Source organism: Acanthaster planci, linkage group LG05 (genome assembly GCF_054643075.1).
Source record: "Acanthaster planci isolate LZ-2023a linkage group LG05, COTS_SCS, whole genome shotgun sequence".
Classification (NCBI taxonomy): Eukaryota; Metazoa; Echinodermata; class Asteroidea; order Valvatida; family Acanthasteridae; genus Acanthaster; species Acanthaster planci.
This window is the reverse complement of record NC_141781.1, coordinates 2,440,891-2,462,125: the sequence shown is the minus strand read 5'-3', so window position 1 is coordinate 2,462,125 and position 21,235 is coordinate 2,440,891. Positions and strand designations below refer to the sequence as shown.

The 21,235-nt window shown below is 43.3% G+C and overlaps 1 protein-coding gene across 1 annotated transcript; it reads left to right on the top strand.

The window, feature by feature from the left end:
- The first annotated feature begins 13,137 nt into the window (after positions 1 to 13,137).
- Positions 13,138 to 21,110, top strand: LOC147799005 (arrestin domain-containing protein 1-like). Its single transcript, XM_087136985.1, has 8 exons — positions 13,138 to 13,228; positions 13,729 to 14,261; positions 14,855 to 14,968; positions 16,493 to 16,737; positions 17,462 to 17,644; positions 18,042 to 18,227; positions 18,495 to 18,624; positions 19,557 to 21,110. The coding sequence occupies exons 2-8, from the start codon at positions 14,138 to 14,140 to the stop codon at positions 19,730 to 19,732; spliced, it is 1,158 nt and encodes a 385-aa protein (XP_086993111.1). The 5' UTR covers positions 13,138 to 13,228; positions 13,729 to 14,137; the 3' UTR covers positions 19,733 to 21,110.
- Positions 21,111 to 21,235: the final 125 nt, after the last annotated feature.

The window sequence follows — 21,235 nt, the reverse complement described above, 5'->3', positions numbered from 1 at the left end:
AGATTTATTATAAAGAACAAAGGATATCGTCAGTCATGCCTGTGTGATCACACCTAGAAGCACATATTTTTGTGACTGTATTTCTATGCAACTAAACTTGAACTCTGAGGTTAGATGCCCTTTTCATGTGAGTCGATCGTTTTGCAGTAAGACGTAATGGATGGGCCCAGAGCTGACCGACATCGCAGCTGAGAAGCTAGCCACTGAAGCAGAGAACACACACAGTACATGTGAATGTACCGTTGCATAGCCTCACCCCGTGCAGTTGCACACAGCAATCCACCTCATATACATGAATATGACATGACAGCACACATAATGTACAAACCCCACTAGCCTACGTAAACAAATGCATGGCTGTTCGAGTCCCACATACCGCACAGCGCCGATCGATCAATCTTTCACCTTTAACGTCTTTCAAGCCGTATCCTTTGTCGTCATCCACCATCAGCACTGCTCCACTTTTAATTGTATCATTCTGAGAAAGTGCAGTGGCCTCCCCGTCCAAAATGATCTCTAGTTCTTTCACTTTGCCCATGCCTTGTGTACCTCAAACCAAACTATATGGATCCTCTTGGTCAAAAATAATAAGGTGCATCCAAACAAAACCGTCACTGTTTAAGTGCCCGCTCACCAGCGATTTGATCTTGTAAGAAGGTAGACATAATGCACAGAAACGTACGGGAAGAAGCATACTTGGACCTTATAGATGACGCATTCCTAGCTGTTTTGAGAATGCAATGTGAAGACTTTCGTGGGAACTTGGGAAAAAATGGCTCAGCGTATTTCTCTTCAAGAGATTGGGGTACAATTTGTGACGATGTCAATTTTTATGGGTTCCGTAAAGTGAACGGCTATTTCCCTTCGTATTGATTCCAAGTTGACATTGTTATACATCTTGCGAGGCTGAAAACAAAGGCATGTGTTACTTTTACAGAGTAAATGACCTACTCTACAGGTCATGACAGGTGGTAAAGTTTTTAATGTAACAAGGACAAAAATTGTACCCCGACCTCATGGAATGCCCCTTATTTAAATTTGCAACCAGACTTAACAATACACACGGTACATTTCAGTGTATTAATAAGACCTAATATTCATTTGAATTCCAACAATAATACTTTGCATGTACTTGCTTCGGGCGATACAGCATTCATAGTCCTTTGCATTTCTCTTTTTGTAATAGGTTCTTGGAACCTCACATGTCCACGCCATATGAATTTCTCCGGTCAAACGTGTTGCTCAGTGGCTAGCTATTTGCAGAATGTGATGACTTGCTGTGTATACCTGATGACATCCGACGTTCGCAGACACTGGTCAAGGCTGAACGCATTCGCGTCAGTCTAGTTATTGACATTCATATTCCGCACTGAACGAGAGTACCCTGCCTAGAATGACTATAAGGATGCGTGGGCCACAACTGCGATTGCAGTTCATTTAAAGCCCCGTAGCCGTTGATAATTTGATTATATGCTTGGCCCTTCTCACAGTCTCGTCCTTTGAATATGTAATAAGAATATAAATTATTAGAAAAGTGATAAAGGATTAATAAGTAAATTAATTTTGGGATTTTGCCCTCCTTGACGGGTATTCAACACTGTATACTCAGTGCATGCCCCCGAAGGATTGTGAAAAAACCCACAAGCGCGGGAGCTCGCACTGGGTATGCAGTGTTTGAATACACGTCGGGGCGAAATCACAAAATTAATTTACATCTCCCCGGCGTGAATCCATTTAATAAGTAACTTATAAAAGTATTCTGTCTTTTTAATTAATAGGCCTGAAGTTTGTGTGTTTCCAAAGAATAAACACTTAATACACATTTTACAATCAGGGGAAAAAAGAAAATTCATTGTGTCAGTATCTGACCTTAAATCTCTAAGCTAGAAAAGCCTGCAATAGGGAATAGAAAAAACCTGCAGATCGTTTTCGATAGAAACAGGGCCGAATTCCTTCAGAGAGGCACTGTGAAAGTTCAGTCAGGATGACAATTTGATTTCAGAAGGCCTTATAATATGCAATATTAGGCTAAAGGTAATCATCTCTTAAACTAAGAAGTAGGGAAACGGTAGGAATTCCATCATGGCACATTGCCATGGCAACGTCGCACAGGACTGCGCCAGAGTGATCCAGTCAGCTTAGTGTGCAATGCTCAAGTACCACGCCTCGGTAAACATCACTCCAGCTACAATCCTGGACAAATCTCGTTGGAACATGCCTCCCCCTCGCCCCCTGTCAACGTTGCTTCTCATTGGGTAAGCTGGGCCGAATCTTGGTCCAATAAATGACCGCAACATTGAATGGGGGAGAGGAGGATCTTTGTAACGCGCTTTCCACAAGGTGTTCCAACAATTTTGTCCAGCATTGTCTGAGTTTTTGAGTAGACAGTGGGTGTGATGAGTGTGGGTCTGTGTTACCTGGGAGGGCTGGGGTTTGCCGCGTTGCTATTTCGGGCGTTGCCGTGTGATGCAGTAATCATTACATGGTTATGGAAAGGAATAAATAATGACTCTTATAGCCAAGGTGTGGTAATATGTCCTGTCAGGAGCATAACCCCCCAAAAAAGTATATGGAAATACACAGGTATTTAATATTTAGTGATACAGGAGCTATGGTTTATGATCACCCATCGGTACAGGATTATTTTCAGTGGAAGGGTCCATAGTCAATTTGCACGAATGGGATTGCCGCTCGTAAGTATGAACAACAAGAGGCAAGTTGGCCGTTGAAAATGGGATGAGGTAGGCGTATCGTGAACGGTGCAGCATAGAATTTCAGCACACATCTCTCTTAAATGAAGTTTTGTATTCGGTCTGAAGGGCTATATGGCTATATGATGAGTACGCAATTCTGTCCGACCTCTTTTCACTTTCTGATTGGGTTTCAGATGAAACATTGCAACGGTGAAGCATGAATAATTAAATGAAAAAGGATGTGAGTAAACTCTCCTTTTTTCAGTTGAGGTGGTGTATCGTTGCAGTTGTTATCACGTGGGCGCGGTCAGCATTTTCAAAGAGCGGGATGTACGCGCTCCCTATCCCGTTCGTAAGTGACTTCGTCACAAAGGTGGACAAGCCACGACTTGCAGGCTCCCATTGGACGATCGCAGAAGGTGTGCGTTAACTTCGGGTTCCATGGCTCCATGCAAATGGCGATCAATGGGTGCGTTCGATTAGCTTACACGTGTAAGTCAAACTTACACCAGAGCGTTCGTTTAGCCATCACGTGATCTTCGTGCCTGCTCTGGTGTCAGCCACCACTACCCCAGCTGGCGAGCGGGTCTGTGGAGGCTGCCCCGAGTGTAATGACGTCACGGATGGACTGTTCGTGCATATGGACATGATGGAACGTGGCGGGGACTTGACCTTTTTCCCAGAATGCCTTGGCGAATACACTGCAGCGTTCGATTCGCCTCATTTCGAGGCTTTCCTTGCGTGTAACATTGGTGTATTCAGGGAAGCTAATCGAACGCACCCACTGCATGTAACCCCTTGATCTCCATTATATCTGCTCCGACCATGAATAAAAGAGGGCGTGTTTTGAAATGAAATCGACAGTCCTTAATTACTCACCCGCCGCATAGGTTCGCAAGTTTATGCGCGTTGAGGCGGAGCAAGCTGAGTACGCGCAACGATTTTTAATTATACGTGCACGCCGAACGCGTGTCAGAACCCGGTTGGAAAACTTATTGCCACCTGTCTTATTTTCGCCGGTGAGGGTGCATTTCGGCTCAGGGCGGATAACGTTCCAATCAGTATTTACACAGCAACATTCTGGGTAGTAAGTTGAATGACTTTGTTATCTCCTTAATTAATGTGAACAGCAAAAAGCAGTATATCTGAGATGGCCGAGTGGTTAAGCTCGCGGTTATGAAATCGTTGAACGGTGGGTTCGAATCCCAGAAGTGACTTTTTTATTTTCCCGATGCTTGCTGTCAGTAACTATAAGAGACTCCAATTCACCCCGTCAAATACCAGCAGTACCTTAGCCTAACGGATAAGCTCTGCGGCTGGCACTGTCCGCGAAGTCCAGGTGAGCGCCTTAGTACAGGTTCGAGACGTTATGGCCCACTCGGCGGCCAGGGCTTAGGGGCTTGTCTCGTTTCCTCCCTTGCATGGTCGCTCGAACCCTTTTGGGGGTTAAATGGATGGGCAGGGAGGAAGTGCGGTGGGCCGGGAACTCCGAGATCCCAGAAGAGTCCTATATGGAAGCCGGTAACTGCGATTCGTAGCGAATTTCAGGAGTCCGTGCGCCTGAATGCTTGGTCAACACCGCATAACTTTTGCATTTTTCCCTCACCACATTTTTTTTCATGTCCCTGAGCGCAGAAGCCACAAGGCAATTTTCTAGGTTTGAATTCAGTGAGCTACAGGATTGATGCTGATTTATTTTCATTCATTTCTGAAATTTTCGACGGTGAAACCGATCCCAACCGTCTTGGGTCCATTTCTTCTCAGTGATCTGCATAAAAGCTGTTAGGCGTATAATGTTTATTAGCGGAGATTCAATAGTGAGAGATCCAGGGGTGGCACAGTCGGGCGGCACTCGCCTTTCTATTTTATTGATGGAAATACATTTTCATTTATTATAACAACAAATTTCGTTGGCTTTCAACTGCAGAGTAATTTGATATTTTCAAAGAAAAATTCTCACAAAAGATACGTCCCATATCTTCTTGGGTTACCCCAAAAGTTGCCACAAATGCGTTGCATCTGCCGCTCCTTTTCTTGAATGTGAATGTTTGATCCATCACTTACTCTAGTCAGACAGGTCTGCACGAAAAATACAAGCAGGAAAATAATGAAATGAAAACGAAAGAAAGGAACAATCCCTAGTTGCTGGAATTTCAAGAACAGAAAACGACATCGACAATGAAATGGATGTCAAATCAGTATTTGCTTTGGGTTTTACCCAATTCTCGCCTGAATAGGCGCATAGGTCATCCTGTCACCCCCCCCACTCACGGTAACCCCCGTTAGACTTAATTTTGATCAAGCTGATTGAAACTTAATGTGGTCATTTTAATTAATCCGTGCCTCATTGGCCATAAGTTTAATATCGGATTTCGGAGTTACAAAAAAGACATAGTCAAGTAGCTCCCTTTTCAAACCCAATACTTCCAAAATGTACCTGTTATTTCCAACAGGTTTGTATGGGTAGTTCAGTAACGCCCCCTTGGGGGATGAGGGCATAAAACCAGACCCCTCCCCCCAAAAGTGAAATCGGCAAACACGACTGACATACAGGAAAATGTCAAAGTGATCGTTATCTCACAAAACATGCAGTTTTACTATTTAGTTCCTGAATGTCACACAAAAGACTGGACACCTACGTAATATGTAACACAAAGCCTGAGGGCGCTATTTCAAATTAACGTGGGAGAAGCACGGTCGTAATAGGACGCATTTCACCAAATGGTTGGAATTCTGCGCGCGAGCTCATTAGTAATTTGTGATCTTTGGGGGTTTTTTAAGTAAGACGTGCCATAATCAGAAGGGATCATAGAAATGTTTCTATAAATCCCGAATTTTGGACTAGTAGTTTTCAGGTCTAGATACTTCTTGTACAAAAAGCCTCAAAATTGCGGGCCCACTTTGGATAGAGGCGGGTGGCTACCTTCGGAGTTGAGCGCATAGTCTTACTATTATTTTAGGAGTATCTTTAGGGAAAGGCGAATAAAAAACTTTTTCGCGGCTAGCCCCAATCACATTGGAAGGAAAAGTGATCTTCTGGCCACAATCTTGAATTTCCAGTGTAAAAAGGATATAAAATTCAAGTTGAGCTCACACCCTGACTTGACTTGATTTCCGGTAATCCACTGCTGCGTACACCTCAACCATTATTCTTTCCAAATTTATTCATTCCAGGTGCGGAATTCAGTTTTTCTTCAAAATCCGACGATTGGATGGAGCACAAAAACCTCAACCGGTTTTTGAAAAACTCCATTTTGAAAGTGGACGAAACGAAATTCGCAACGCTCGTCATTTACCCTCCTGAAAATACGCATACGCGGGGCGCGTTTTGGACGCAATGTCCTATCCACTCTATATACTGGAGATCAATACATGTAATCCTATGTGCAGTGCACGTGTACAGTAGGCATGGTTAAAACTGAAGTGACGTCACACTTACGATCCGGATTAGGATAAGGCTGACTTTTTAGAGACAATCCTGGACAAATCTCGTTGGAACATGCCTCCCCCTCGCCCCCTGTCAATGTTGCTTCTCATTGGGTAAGCTGGGCCGAATCTTGGTCCAATAAATGAACGCAACATTGAATGGGGGAGAGGAGGATCTTTGCAACGCGCTTCCCACAAGGTGTTCCAATTATTTTGTATATATATTATATCTCCCCGGCGTGAATCCATCTTTGAAATAATTAATAAGTGACTTATAAAAGTATTCTGTCTTTTTAATTAAAAAGCCTGAAGTTTATGTGTTTCCAAAGAATAAACAGTTAATACACATTTTACAATCAGGGGAAAAATGAACATTTATTGTGTCAGTATCTGACCTTGAAATCTCTAAGCTAGAAAAACCTGCAGATCGTTTTCGATAGAAACAGGGCCGAATTCCTTCAGAGAGGCACTGTGAAAGTTCAGTCAAGATGACAATTTGATTTCAGAAGGCCTTATAATATGCAATATTAGGCTAAAGGTAATCATCTCTTAAACTAAGAAATAGGGAAACGGTAGGAATTCCACCATGGCACATTGCCATGGCAACATCGCACAGGACCGCGCCAGAGTGATCCAGTCAGCTGAGTGTGCAATGCCCAAATACCACGCCTCGGTAAATGTTAAGCATCACTCCATCACTCCAGTTTCTGATTGGACAGTGGGTGTCATGAGTGTGGGTCTGTGTTACCTGGGAGGGCTGGGGTTTGCCGCGTTGCTGTTTTGGGCTTTGCGGAGTGATGCAGTAATCATTACATGGTTATGGAAAGGAATAAATAATGACTCTTATAGCCAAGGTGTGGCCATATGTCCTATCAGGAGCATAACTCCCCCCAAAAAGTATATGGAAATACACAGTTATTTAATATTTATTGATACAGGAGCTATGGGTTATGATCACCCATCGGTACAGGATTATTTTCAGTGGAAAGGTCCATAGTCAATTTGCACGAATGGGATTGCCGCTCGTAAGTATGAACAACAAGAGGCAAGTTGGCCACTGAAAATGGGATGAGGTAGGCATATCGTGAACGGTGCAGCATAGAATTTCAGCACACATCTCTCTTAAATGAAGTTTTGTATTCGGTCTGAAGGACTATATGGCTACATGATGAGTATGCAATCCTGTCCGACATCTTTTCACTTTCTGATTGGGTTTCATATGAAACATTGCAACGATGAGCCATGAAAAATTAAATGAAAAAGGATGTGAGTAGCTCTCCTTTTTTCAGTTGAGGTGGTGTACCGATGCAGTTGTTATCACGTGCTCGCGGGCAGCATTTTCAAAGAGCGGGATGTACGCGCTCCCTATCCCGTTCGTAAGTGACTTCGTCACAGAGGCGGACGCGCCACGACTTACAGGCTCCCATTGGACGATCGCAGAAGGTGTGCATTAATTTCGGGTTCCATGGCTCCATGCAAATGGCGATCAATGCATGTAACCCCTTGATCTTCATTATATCTGCTCCGAGCATGAATAAAAGAGGGCGTGTTTTGAAATGAATCGACAGCCCTTTAGTACTCACGCACTGCATAGGTTTGCAAGTGTATACACGTTGACGCGGAGCACGCTGAGTACGCGCAACGATTTTTAATTACATGTGCACGCCGAACGCGTGTTAGAACCCGGTTGGAAATCTTATTGCCACCTGTCTTTCTTTCACCGGTGAGGGTGCACTTCGGCTCAGGGCGGATAACGTTTCAATCACTCAGTATTTACACAGCAAAATTCTGTGCAGTAAGTTGAATGACTTTATTATCTCCTTAATTAATATGAACAGCAAAAAGCAGTATCTCTGAGATGGCCAAGTGGTTAAGCTCGCGGTTATCAAATCGTTAAACGGTGGGTTCGAATCCCAGAAGTGACATTTTTTATTTTCCCGACGCTTGCTGTCAGTAACTATAAGAGACTCCAATTCACCCCCCTCAAATACCAGCAGTACCTTAGCCAAACGGATAAGCTCTGCGGCTGGCACTGTCCGCGAAGTCCAGGTGAGCGCCTTAGTACAGGTTCGAGACGTTATGGCCCACTCGGCGGCCAGGGCTTAGGGGCTTGTCTCGTTTCCTCCCTTGCATGGTCGCTCGAACCCTTTTGGGGGTTAAATGGATGGGCAGGGAGGAAGTGCGGTGGGCCGGGAACTCCGAGATCCCAGAAGAGTCCTATATGGAAGCCGGTAACTGCGATTCGTAGCGAATTTCAGGAGTCCGTGCGCCTGAATGCTTGGTCAACACCGCATAACTTTTGCATTTTTCCCTCACCACATTTTTTTCGTGTCCCTAGGCGCAGAAGCCACAAGGCAATTTTCTAGGTTTGAATACAGTGAGCTACAGGATCGATGCTAATTTACTTTCATTCATTTTCGAAATTTTTGACAGTGAAACCGATCCCAACCGTCTTGGGTCCATTTCTTCTCAGTGATCTCAGTTTAAAAGCTGTCACGCGTATAATGTTTATTATCGGAGATTCAATAGTAAGAGATCCAAGGGTGGCACAGTCGGGTAGCACTCGCCTTCCTATTTTATTGATGGAAATACATTTTTATTTATTATAACAACAAATTTCGTTGGCTTTCAACTGCAGAGTCATTTTATATTTTCAAAGAAAAATTCTCACAAAAGATACTTCCCATATCTTCTTGGGTTACCCCAAAAGTTGCCAAAAAGGCGTTGCATCTGACGCTGTTTTTCTTGAATGTAAATGTTTGATCCATCACTTATAATTACTCTAGCCAGACAGGTCTGCACGAAAAATACAAGCAGGAAAATAATAAAATGAAAACGAAAGAAAGGAACAATCCCTAGTTGCTGGAATTTCAAGAACAGAAAACGACATCGAGATTGCAATGGTTGTCAAATCAGTATTAGCTTTGGGTTTTACCCCATTGTCGCCTGAAAAGCCGCATAGGCCATCCTGTCCCCCCCACACACGGTAACCCCCGTTAGACTTAATTTTGATCAAGCTGATTGAAACTTAATGTTGTCATTTTAATTAATCCGTGCCTCACTGGCCATAAGTTTAATATCGGAATTCGGAGTTACAAAAATGGCACAGTCAAGTAGCTCCCTTTTCAAACTTAATACTTCCAAAATGTACCTGTTATTTCCAACAGGTTTGTATGGGTAGTTCAGTAACGCCTCCTGGGGGATGAGGGCATAAAACCAGACCCCTCCCCCCAAAAAGTGAAATCGGCAAACACGACTGACATACAGGAAAATGTCAAAGTGATCATAATCTTACAAAACATGCAGTTTTTTTTTTAGTTCCTGAATGTCACACACAAAAGACTGGACACCTACGTAATATGTAACACAAAACCTGAGGGCGCTATTTCAAGTTAATGTGGGAGCTGGAGAAGCACAGTCTTAATAGGACGCATTTTACCAAATGGTTGGAATTCTGCGCGCGAGCTCATTAGTAATTTGTGATATTTCGGTTTTTTACATTAGGACATGCCATAATCAGAAGGGATCATAGAAATGTTTCCATAAATCCCGAATTTTGGACTGGTAGATTCCAGGTCCAGATACTTCTTGTACAAAAAGCCTCAAAATTGCGGGCCCATTTTGGATAGAGGCGGGTGGCTACCTTCAGAGTTGAGCGCATAATCTTACCACTATTTTAGGAGTATCTTTAGGGAAAGGCGAATAAAAACTTTTTCGCGGCTAACCCCCATCACATTGGAACGAAAAGTGATCCTCTGGCCACAATCTTGAATTTCCAGCGAAAAAAATGGAAATAACATTCATTCATGTATTAATCAGCTTAAAAAGTTGAGTTCACACCCTGACTTGGCTTGATTTCCGGTAATCCACTGCTGCGTACACCTCAACCATGATTCTTTCCAAATTTATTCATTCCAGGGGCGAATTCAGTTTTTTTTTTAATCTGACGATTGGATGGAGCACAAAAACCTCAACCGGTTTTTGAAAAACTCCATTTTGAAAGTGGACGAAACGAAATTCGCAACGCTCGTCATTTACCCTCCTGAAAATACGCATACGCTGGACGCGTTTTGGACGTAATGTCCTATCCAGTCTATATACTGAAGATCAATGCATGTAACCCTATGTGCAGTGCACGTGCACAGTGGGCATGGTTAAAACTGAAGCGACGTCACACTTACGATCCGGATTAGGATAAGGCTGACTTTTTAGAGACAATCCTGGACAAATCTCGTTGGGACATGCCTCCCCCTCGCCCCTGTCAATTTTGCTTCTACGTTGGGCCGAATCTTAGTCCAATAAATGAACGCCAAATTGAATGGGGGAGAGGAGGATCTTTGTAACGCGCTTCCCACGAGGTGTTCCAACTAATTTTGTCCAGCATTGTCTGCGTTTCTGAGTGGACAGTGGGTGTCATGAGTGTGGGTCTGTGTTACCTGGGAGGCGAGGGTTGGGGTTTGCTGTGTTGCTGTTTCGGGCGCTGCCGTGTGATGCAGTAATAATTACGTGGTTATGGAGAGGAATAAATAATGACTATTATAGGCAGGGTGTGGTCATATGTCCTGTCAGGAGCATAACCCCCCCCCCAAAAAAAAGTATATGGAAATACAGACTTATTTTATATTTAGTGATACAGGAGCTATGGTTTATGATCACCCATCGGTACAGGATTATTTTCAGTGGAAAGGTCCATAGTCAATTTGCACGAATGGGATTGCTGCTCGCAACTATGAACAACAAGAGGCAAGTTGGCCATTGAAAATGGGATGAGTTAGGCGTATCGTGAACGGTGCAGCATAGAATTTCAGCACACATCTCTCTTAAATGAAGTTTTGTATTCGGTCTGAAGGACTATATGATGAGTATGCAATTCTGTCCGACCTCTTTTCACTTTCTGATTGGGTTTCATATGAAACATTGCAACGATGAGCCATGAAAAATTAAATGAAAAAGGATGTGAGTAACTCTTTTTTTTTCAGTTGAGGTGGTGTACCGATGCAGTTGTTATCACGTGCTCGCGGGCAGCATTTTCAAAGAGCGGGATGTACGCGCTCCCTATCCCGTTCGTAAGTGACTTCGTCACAGAGGCGGACGCGCCACGACTTACAGGCTCCCATTGGACGATCGCAGAAGGTGTGCATTAATTTCGGGTTCCATGGCTCCATGCAAATGGCGATCAATGCATGTAACCCCTTGATCTTCATTATATCTGCTCCGAGCATGAATAAAAGAGGGCGTGTTTTGAAATGAATCGACAGCCCTTTAGTACTCACGCACCGCATAGGTTTGCAAGTGTATACACGTTGACGCGGAGCACGCTGAGTACGCGCAACGATTTTTAATTACATGTGCACGCCGAACGCGTGTTAGAACCCGGTTGGAAAACTTATTGCCACCTGTCTTTCTTTCACCGGTGAGGGTGCACTTCGACTCAGGGCGGATAACGTTTCAATCACTCAGTATTTACACAGCAACATTCTGTGCAGTAAGTTGAATGACTTTATTATCTCCTTAATTAATATGAACAGCAAAAAGCAGTATCTCTGAGATGGCCGAGTGGTTAAGCTCGCAGTTATCAAATCGTTAAACGGTGGGTTCGAATCCCAGAAGTGACATTTTTTATTTTCCCGACGCTTGCTGCCAGTAACTATAAGAGACTCCAATTCACCCCCCTCAAATACCAGCAGTACCTTAGCCTAACGGATAAGCTCTGCGGCTGGCACTGTCCGCGAAGTCCAGGTGAGCGCCTTAGTACAGGTTCGAGACGTTATGGCCCACTCGGCGGCCAGGGCTTAGGGGCTTGTCTCGTTTCCTCCCTTGCATGGTCGCTCGAACCCTTTTGGGGGTTAAATGGATGGGCAGGGAGGAAGTGCGGTGGGCCGGGAACCCCGAGATCCCAGAAGAGTCCTATATGGAAGCCGGTAACTGCGATTCGTAGCGAATTTCAGGAGTCCGTGCGCCTGAATGCTTGGTCAACACCGCATAACTTTTGCATTTTTCCCTCACCACATTTTTTTCGTGTCCCTAGGCGCAGAAGCCACAAGGCAATTTTCTAGGTTTGAATACAGTGAGCTACAGGATTGATGCTAATTTACTTTCATTCATTTTCGAAATTTTTGACAGTGAAACCCATCCCAACCGTCTTGGGTCCATTTCTTCTCAGTGATCTCAGTTTAAAAGCTGTCAGGCGTATAATGTTTATTATCGGAGATTCAATAGTAAGAGATCCAAGGGTGGCACAGTCGGGTAGCACTCGCCTTCCTATTTTATTGATGGAAATACATTTTTATTTATTATAACAACAAATTTCGTTGTCTTTCAACTGCAGAGTCATTTTATATTTTCAAAGAAAAATTCTCACAAAAGATACTTCCCATATCTTCTTGGGTTACCCCAAAAGTTGCCAAAAAGGCGTTGCATCTGACGCTGTTTTTCTTGAATGTAAATGTTTGATCCATCACTTATAATTACTCTAGCCAGACAGGTCTGCACGAAAAATACAAGCAGGAAAATAATGAAATGAAAACGACAGAAAGGAACAATCCCTAGTTGCTGGAATTTCAAGAACAGAAAACGACATCGAGATTGCAATGGATATCAAATCAGTATTAGCTTTGGGTTTTACCCCATTCTCGCCTAAATGAAAACTTGCACTTGCAAAACTCAACAATGGTGGCAAGTAGCAATTTTCATACTTACTCATGCAGACGCCAATGCAACTCTCATCCAATGTAAACTTGGATTGGACGAGGGCGTTGTAGTACTGGAGTTTGCCAAGTGGATAGGGTGTGATACCTTTTCCTGAACGAGTCAAGTGGAACTAAGGTTCTCAGCACAGGCAAGGCGAACCTGATGCTATAACACGCCATTACTACAGATGTTCCGTTTCATTGCGTTATAACCTCATCACAGAAACTGGGAAACGCGAATGGTACTCCCTGCATGTACATAAAAAATGTTGATGGATGTGCGAGTGGTTTGTGGGCGCGTGGCCTTATGTACCATAATGCATAATGTTAATTACGGGCAAGCTGCCTTTGCGTTGCTGTGTAAGGGTACTGCGCACTGGAACCTGCACAAAACCGCCTGATCCAGGTCTGGCCGTGTCGGTAAGACATAAAATGTGGTAGCTAAGGCACGAATAGAAAATTCTCTTGAAAATGATGGGTTAAATGTTATCGCCCGCTTTCGAGAGGATGTTATTTTCTGCATTAAACTGGCCGTGGTCTTTTATGTTTTAATTTATTATTATTATTTTTTGATGAAATTGTACTGGTGCATTGGAGTAAATCGGAAGGGAGGGTTATATTATCCCTTCACATTTTGACAGATGGGGTGGGCTATTGAATACCCTCCCATTTTTTATGGTGGGAAAAGCAAATAGAGCTGACTGTGAAGAGTTCAACATCACTCAGAGAGGGAGAACAAGAAAAAAAAGGCATAAATATTCCATTCTAATGTAAGCTTCTGCATGAATGCACACAACCATACGCCATGATTGACCGTCGATCAGTGACGTCAACGGTAAGGATCAACGGGAAATATGCGCGTGCATGGGAAGAAAGGGACGGGTGATAAACATATTCCTACGGTGTTCTCTCCGTAACAGCGCACAGGTTCAACTGGTTTGGGAGTATTGCACGTCGCGGTTTGGACGGGTCCCATGGTGGATTTGGTTTCCTTGTTCGAGCTTCGGAAGGGGACGTTCCTGATCGCTGTATCTTCGTGGGAACAGGAAAACATTGGATAAATGGATAGCCCTGCACAAGATTTACACAGCTAGTGTTACAACATTTTATTCAGCAGTTCGTGAGAAAGCCAGCGAGACCCAGACAGACGTACACTTGTCACTCTGTGCCCTCGGCTAGCTGGCCGGACAAAAATGACGTTTTCATTTCAAAGTGTGATAAAAGCACACATAATTTATATCAGACCATAGCACTCTGCATTGTGCAGTGAGTTATACAATAAACCCAGCCAGGGTCGAAGTGGGAATCTCTCGGTCGGCAAACCTTGCAATGGGTAAACTGAAAGACTTCCAGATTGTTTTGGAGAAGAGCAGGAAGGTGTTTTTGCAGGGTGACGCCATAAGAGGACAGGTGATGATGTCGGTGGTATCAGACGGTTTACAGAATGTGAAAGGTAATGTATATTTGTTCGGTGTACCTTACATATAGGATCGCAAGTTTTAATAATTGCCTTAGCCAAACGAAATTGGCGAGACTGCATATAGGCCCCCCTCCTGAGAAAAGAGGTCAGGTGGAATATAAATGTGCACAGAGCTGCAAGGTTAAGACAGGAAAATGGCATTCGGATATTTGGTTTGTTAAGACTACGGTATTTCAAAAATGCTGTCAAAGAACGAAGAGCAAAACGAACGATCCAGGATAAGATGCTCGATAGTTCAATACGGTATCCTGGGTATTGCCACTGGTCTTCGATCTATTAGAGCCCATGGATCGTTCTTTTATTAGCAGAATCACAAGCCATCAACAATGGAAAAGGTAATTTGTAAGATATTACCAAGGGAAGAGTAATGTTTCTTTTGCCCTTTGGGGGGGGGGGGCTCCTGCTTTCCCCTTCCCCTCACGACGGCTATGTCCGCACTGGCATTCCACAGAGTATTGTACAGCACGGTAAAAAGCAAACGTCTAGTCTATTGTCCGCCTTATACAAAGAGTAAGGAAAAATGTCAGGCTAGGTTAATAAAGGAAATTAAGCGCCTTGTTTTTCAGGTGTGTGGTTGATATTTCACGGTTGCTGCGGTGTACTAGATGCAGGAAGGCGGCACGGTGTACCTCGGAAGGAGGAAACGTATTTCAACGCTTGCATCACCTTGTTTGGAAAAGGTTAGTCCTCAGTTTGCATGTGCCACATTTTGGGGAAATATGTTCACACATTTTTTGACCCCTCGGTAGTTAGAACTTAGAACTGACGAATCGGGGCGCAGCTACAGATATACACCCATTTCTGTAAAAAGTATCAGCGTAATTATAGAATGGACGTTCTGACATGGGCGTGGCAAGGGGAGGGCAAGAGGGGGCACTTCCCCCCCCCCCTGAAAAAATGCTGCCCATAAAAGTAACACAAAAAGAAGTAAATAGAAATAAGACAACACATGGGATGAAAGTCACGGAGTTGCTTTTGAAACGTTGGCCCTCCACTCCACTCCTTAATGGGTTTATAATAAATTATCAATTCTCATAAATTCTCAACCCACCCAATGGGGAAAAATGGTTTACTCCACCCCTTGGAAAAAATCCAGGCGACGCCCGTGCGTTCCGATAGAGGTTGTTTTGCGTATGCATTACTTACTTAAAAGTTGTGCTATATTGAACAGACCATGCACAAAACCAGACACAAGATCGGTTACAAGTAGCAGAGTGACCAATGACAAAGGAATGTAGTTAATTTGAATAGCTTGTGACTTGAATTCAGACTGGAGGTCTTGTGTCGGTCTTGTGCCTGTCTTGTGTGGTCCTGTGAAAGTCTTATTTTAAGTGGTCTCGACTACAACACTGCTTAAAAGGAAGCTATGGTAGCCCTGGTTGGACATCAAAGGCGCATTTATAACTTTGACGATAACCCAGTTTGTTTTGAGACATTTCCTTTTATCAAGACATCGCAAATATACTTACGACATAGAAAAAAAATTGTTCACGACTTTTCTTTAACAATGTACGATCATGCTGTGAATTTAATTTTTATTTTTTTCCCCAACGCCCTGAACGATCAGGTATCAATCCCATTTGCCAGATACGCGAAGCAGGTGTTCACTTACTTATATGAATGAATCGCCGGCAAGGCTGCCATCTTGCTTCCATTAGGGCATGAGTGATCTGCATGCAATACAACTAAATGAATAAACATGTCGTGGTACAAATCGAATGATATCATTTAATTTTATGTTGTGCTAGAAACATTGCTTAAGCACCATCACCCCCCCTCCGAAAGTAATGACTTAAATTTAAAAAAAAATGCTGTGTTACGAAACATTCTAGTTTTGCAAAAGAAATTGCGATGTTTGGGGAAAGAAGTCGACCATCTGATGAAAATTGGGGACGTTTCGAGAGTAAATGTAAAAAACAACGAGTACTACTCGGGCTTTTAGAGTAATTAACAAAATGAGGTTACACTACCATAGTGGCTCAGCCCCATGTACGACAATCATTCTTTGTTAGCCTTGTTCCCTGACCACACTACATACAATGTATGCTCATGTCATCCTTGTAAACGCCGAGATTATTAATTTGATTAAATTATCCATGCTACCCGTGAACAGTTCAAACGATGAAAATTAGCTCCTTTTTGGAACCTCGTGATGTACATATAGGTCCAGCTGGACCTTAAACTTGTTTGTTCCTGCCACAAAGGACCAGACGCCCTTGACACCCAAGACCTCAACCTTCTTCCCGGTATGCATGGCTTCCCGTTCGAATTCCAACTCCCATGTCAGCCCATTCCATCTTCATTTGAGGGGGAGTTTGGATATGTTCGGTATAGTGCTACGGCCACTGTGTGTTTAAAGCGGGCGTTGGGAAACAGGAAATTCAGCACGGTAGAGATGTTCAGTATCGTTGGTCCAACAGTGGATCTGAATTCCGTTTCGGGCTTGCAGGTAAGTCTGGCCCTAGCCATGGGCGGAAATTTCTTTGTCACGTGTTAGGGATGATATTTGAAAGCTTAGTACAGCCTCCCTTCCAGGTGAGATTCGTGACACTGGCAAGTGCGTAATCGGTGGTGCAGGCTAAGGGTGTGCATAGTCAGTGACTTGAAAAGTAGGGGGTAGCTAGGACATGATTATATTGGTAATCCCCCAGGTGAAAATGTGGAGGGATATAACACCCTATCCCCGGGATCTCCGCCCATGACCCCCGGCCGGCCATATCATTGTTGAACGTATGACTCGCGGTAAGCAGTTGTTGCACGTCCAGATCTTCGGTCGGGGGTGGAATTGAAGAAAATCCTCATCAACCTCCAATACAAGTTACTCGCATTATCCTTTTTCAAAATGCTGGCACCTTCTATTATGACCCCCCCCCCATATTTCTTGGGACGTGGGACTTTCGGTGCCCCCATCCTTCCCGCTGAGTACCTCACTGTTCATTTTTTTCACCCTTTGTCATGTATCCCATAGTTTCTGACAGTCACCTTTATTGTTGGCCTCGGAGCATCACGTTATACAAATTATCAAAAAAAACGAGGACTTTCTGGACGTTACAAATATGTGCATCAATTCATAACCTGTTTTAGCTAAAGCTGAACCAAGCCGGCACAGACTGAAAAGATTTGTTGTTTAGCGGATTAACTTTGATGAAGACCCTACTTTTTTACGTTTTCAGGAAGGTACATATTCAACTTATGAAGAGAGTGGATTTCTGGGCTTGTCTGGTGTCAAGACGACGGTTAAATACGGGATTCCTAGACAAGGCTTTGTACCCGGTGAAAACATCAACATCACCGGTCACGTGAATAACGCCAATGGCCCTAAACACTCAAGAGTTTTTCGGGCTCAGCTGGTCCAGGTAGATTGTTCCTCATTTATAAAATAATCTTAACTTTGGACACGAAATAATAGCCCAGCTTGTAATTTCACGATATCAACGAAATCGAAGTTTACTTCACCGATGCATACAATACGATTGTCACAAAAGTCGCACGCGATCAGGTTGTCGATGAAGGACATACCAAGGTTGATTTAAAGGACATATTGGATTGCCACGGGAAATTCAACAGAGAAGGCATCCGTAGCGGCGCCCAGGACGAGTAACTCAACGGACACGTCGTTTTTTCTTGAGACGTTTTCAGAATTCCAGTTTATCGAAGCTATAGTCAGGCGGGGGAATTGGGCGTTTGATGTTTTGATGAAAGTACAATTTAAGATGGAAGGTTTAACGATATTAATTTTATTTTTTTTCTCAGAAAATTGTTTTCAACTTTGGTTTTATGACGGTATCCCGAAAGCAGTGTTTAGCAGAAGCATCAATTAAGGTAAAGCTCAAGAAGGGAGGAGAGGCATATTTTACAGTTGGACCTTTGAGCATACCTCCGGTGCCGTCTTCTGGACTTCCTGGTTGTAATCTGATTGATGTTAAGCACTACGTTAAGGTATGAACTAAAGCTGACACGCATAAACCTGTATGTCTAGTCCATTGCAGATGCAGCTTTGTCGGTGGCCCAGTATCTCTGGGAAAGCTTTTAAAATAGGAATACCTTAGAATTTGAATAAACTGTGCACAATTAGGAAGCACCTTATCTTCAGATTGTAAAGTGAATATGAAACAGAATATGAAAGATGGGATGTGCAGGAAATTAGTTCAAATTTAGCTCGAGAGACTAGTGACTAATTAAAGGCCGTTCCAATTTCAAAAACAGGTGGACGATTGTGAGGGAAGCCGCGCTGGTAAATTCGCTGTGACAATCGGTACTGTGCCTTTCCATGAAGTCCAGCATTGTAGGCAGTCGCTTGCCGGTATCCATATGAAAGATACAGCGGCTGCAGTAGGTAAGATAAGCAGATATGCCTCCCGCTCACCATCAGTCATAATATTTACCCTTTAATCAAATAAAATCAAGGTAGTCCTTTACAAGGACAGTGGCGTCGCCGGGAATTAGCAAGGGGCAACCCCCAATTTAACTCCCCCCCTGCACACACCCTGATAAGAGCCTTGCTACACTGTTGCATCAGGGGACTAAACCGAACGCAGAATCCGGTTACCGTAGCATAGTGCAATGGGAAAGCCAGCCGTGGTTAGAAGAAACAGTTCACGGTTTGGGGACGAGGCCTATTGAAGAGAAGAAGGATCCACAGTAGTTAGAGGAATTGCAACGGAATGCAGACAAACCATAAGTTGGCCATGGCGTTAATCAAGCATTGGGGTGTTATTCAAATGGGCTAACAAATGGGATTGGTTATCATTTCGCCTGTCGACTGGTTGGTCAATTGCCATTTCACGCCAAATTTACCAGTGTTGAGGTGTTAAGTTTTAGCATGCTGTTGTGACGTTTCAGCTCCCAAAAATATTCGTCTGAAATCTTGTAAGAGCACGCATCTTCAAATGAAAAATTGGATTGAATTTACACTGGAAAGTGACCCTTTTTAAAACTGGCTTGGAAATGAATGGATCTATCGGCATGGAAATCCCATTGTAGACAATTCCTTCACAATACAGCGCGCCACCAAGAATTTGCCGCAGACGGGCCACTTCTCAAGTTTGCTGTCGATACGCTAGCTGCCGCAATTAAGCGCACTTCGTACGTAAGTCGGGGATGTTTGATCGAGGCGTTCCACAAACCACACAAATTAACCATTTTTGTGACGACATAACATCCTTCAACTTTATCCCATAATGCACTGGGAAAAGGCCTCTCCTTGACAACCTCTTGGTGGCGCATTGCATTGTAAATCGCCCTTATTCAATCGATTTCAATCCATAGCTGCAGGTGGAAATGGCGAAACCCGACTGCCTACGTACGAGGAAGCAATTGGCATTGTAAGACCCGCCAGCGTCAGAGAAGATTCCGTGTCTGGACCAGCTGACACGTTTGTTCCTTGTTACCCGTACTTCTGCATACCAGCTACTGATCCGCCTCCCTCATATGTCAAAGAGTAGATGCCTATCCAGCCAATATTCCCGCAAAGAGGTCAGGATGGGAATTCAAACAATAATGTGATCTTCTTTTTATGATGATGACATGGTAAATCTACCCTCGGCGAAGTTATTTGGACCGATTTAACAGCGCGCAAGAGAGTGCATTGCCAGGAGGTGGATTTCTTTCTCGCGTACGCGCAAGGATCTTCGAAGTATCTCGGAATGCGATTAAACATGCGTGATAGAGTAGACCATGTGAATAAAAGATTTCTTCTTAGCACCCATAACTTTTTATTATTGTGGCGTGACAGTGTGTGTGGCTACAGTTATGCCAAATTCTCATTAAAACACTCCACAGCGTATAGGCCCATATCTTTATGCATTATGCTGCTTGAACATGTAGAGCTAAAAATGTACAACCATTGACAGCCTTTTTGTTTTAATTATTTTTTTGTGCAAATGATGATTTTTTTGCTGTGGTTAGATTTTGACTTTCATTTAAGCATAATACCCCTTTCTCGACGTTCAAACCGTACAAAATGGTAAATGTTGCGACTTTTGAATCATGCCTGACTGTGAGCGCGTCCGGAGTCCTGGCGAACGTTTTGTTATTCAACTATGCGTCTTGCGCGGTCCAAATCACGGTTGACCACACGCCCTGCGCCAGTACAACACCGACACGGCAGCCTGATGGATCGAAGTCTTGTCAGTCACGTGTATCAAACAAGACGTTATATATTACCGGAACTATAGAATTTCATAGTCGCGTTACGGTTACCGTACAAATAGCCACTGCGTTTATAAATATATTCAATGTGGTAATTTTGTTTGTTTGTTTGTTTGTTTTTTCAAGTTGAATCATTCCTGACGACGGATATTAATACAGTACCTATGGATACACTTTTTGTTATAAATGATACATTTGACATTACCTACAATTCAACGATATCACTGTGACGGAGAAATGTCTGTTGAAAAATGTACGGTAAGAGATGCCCGCATGCCTACTTTGAAAAAATGCACGAAGTGTAATGGCGTACAGACTTATGTCTATACAAGTGGGGAAAGGTAATAAAATTGGCTGAACACGCTGTCTGTCTTTAAACTCAGTAGAAAAATTTTGGGAGTGTTAATCCTAAGGCCCTTCCATAAAGTCCATGCCCCGAATCTCTACCTCTATCCGTTGATAGTTTTAGGTATCAACTGATTATACTTTCTTATTTCAATTTAAAGTTGCATTTTATAGCCTGAAAACAACCTTTTAGGACAACGTTTCACTTACAGAAGCATTTAATGGTTTTGCGAAGGTGAATCTGATTCTTTGAATTTCTTTCTTGGCAAGCTTGAACATTGACCTGTCATTTTGATTGAATACAAATAAACACAGTTGAAATGCGAATCATGCTGAAAATTGCTTCAATTTGTTGCCTTTTTAGGAAACAAAATGAGAAAGGCAGCATTTTCTAAAGTAACAGATCCAAAAATATTTCTTGTCTGAGGTTGACAAGTCACCCCGCCATTGTG

What these genes read in the sequence shown, in the direction of transcription:
- LOC147799005 (XM_087136985.1), top strand. Translation starts at nt 14,138, where the DNA reads ATGGGTAAACTGAAAGACTTCCAGATTGTTTTGGAGAAGAGCAGGAAG. An exon ending in TTCGGGCTCAGCTGGTCCAG is followed by an intron (nt 17,645 to 18,041) that starts GTAGATTGTTCC and finishes TTTTTTTCTCAG; the next exon opens with AAAATTGTTTTCAACTTTGG. An exon ending in AGATACAGCGGCTGCAGTAG is followed by an intron (nt 18,625 to 19,556) that starts GTAAGATAAGCA and finishes TTCAATCCATAG; the next exon opens with CTGCAGGTGGAAATGGCGAA.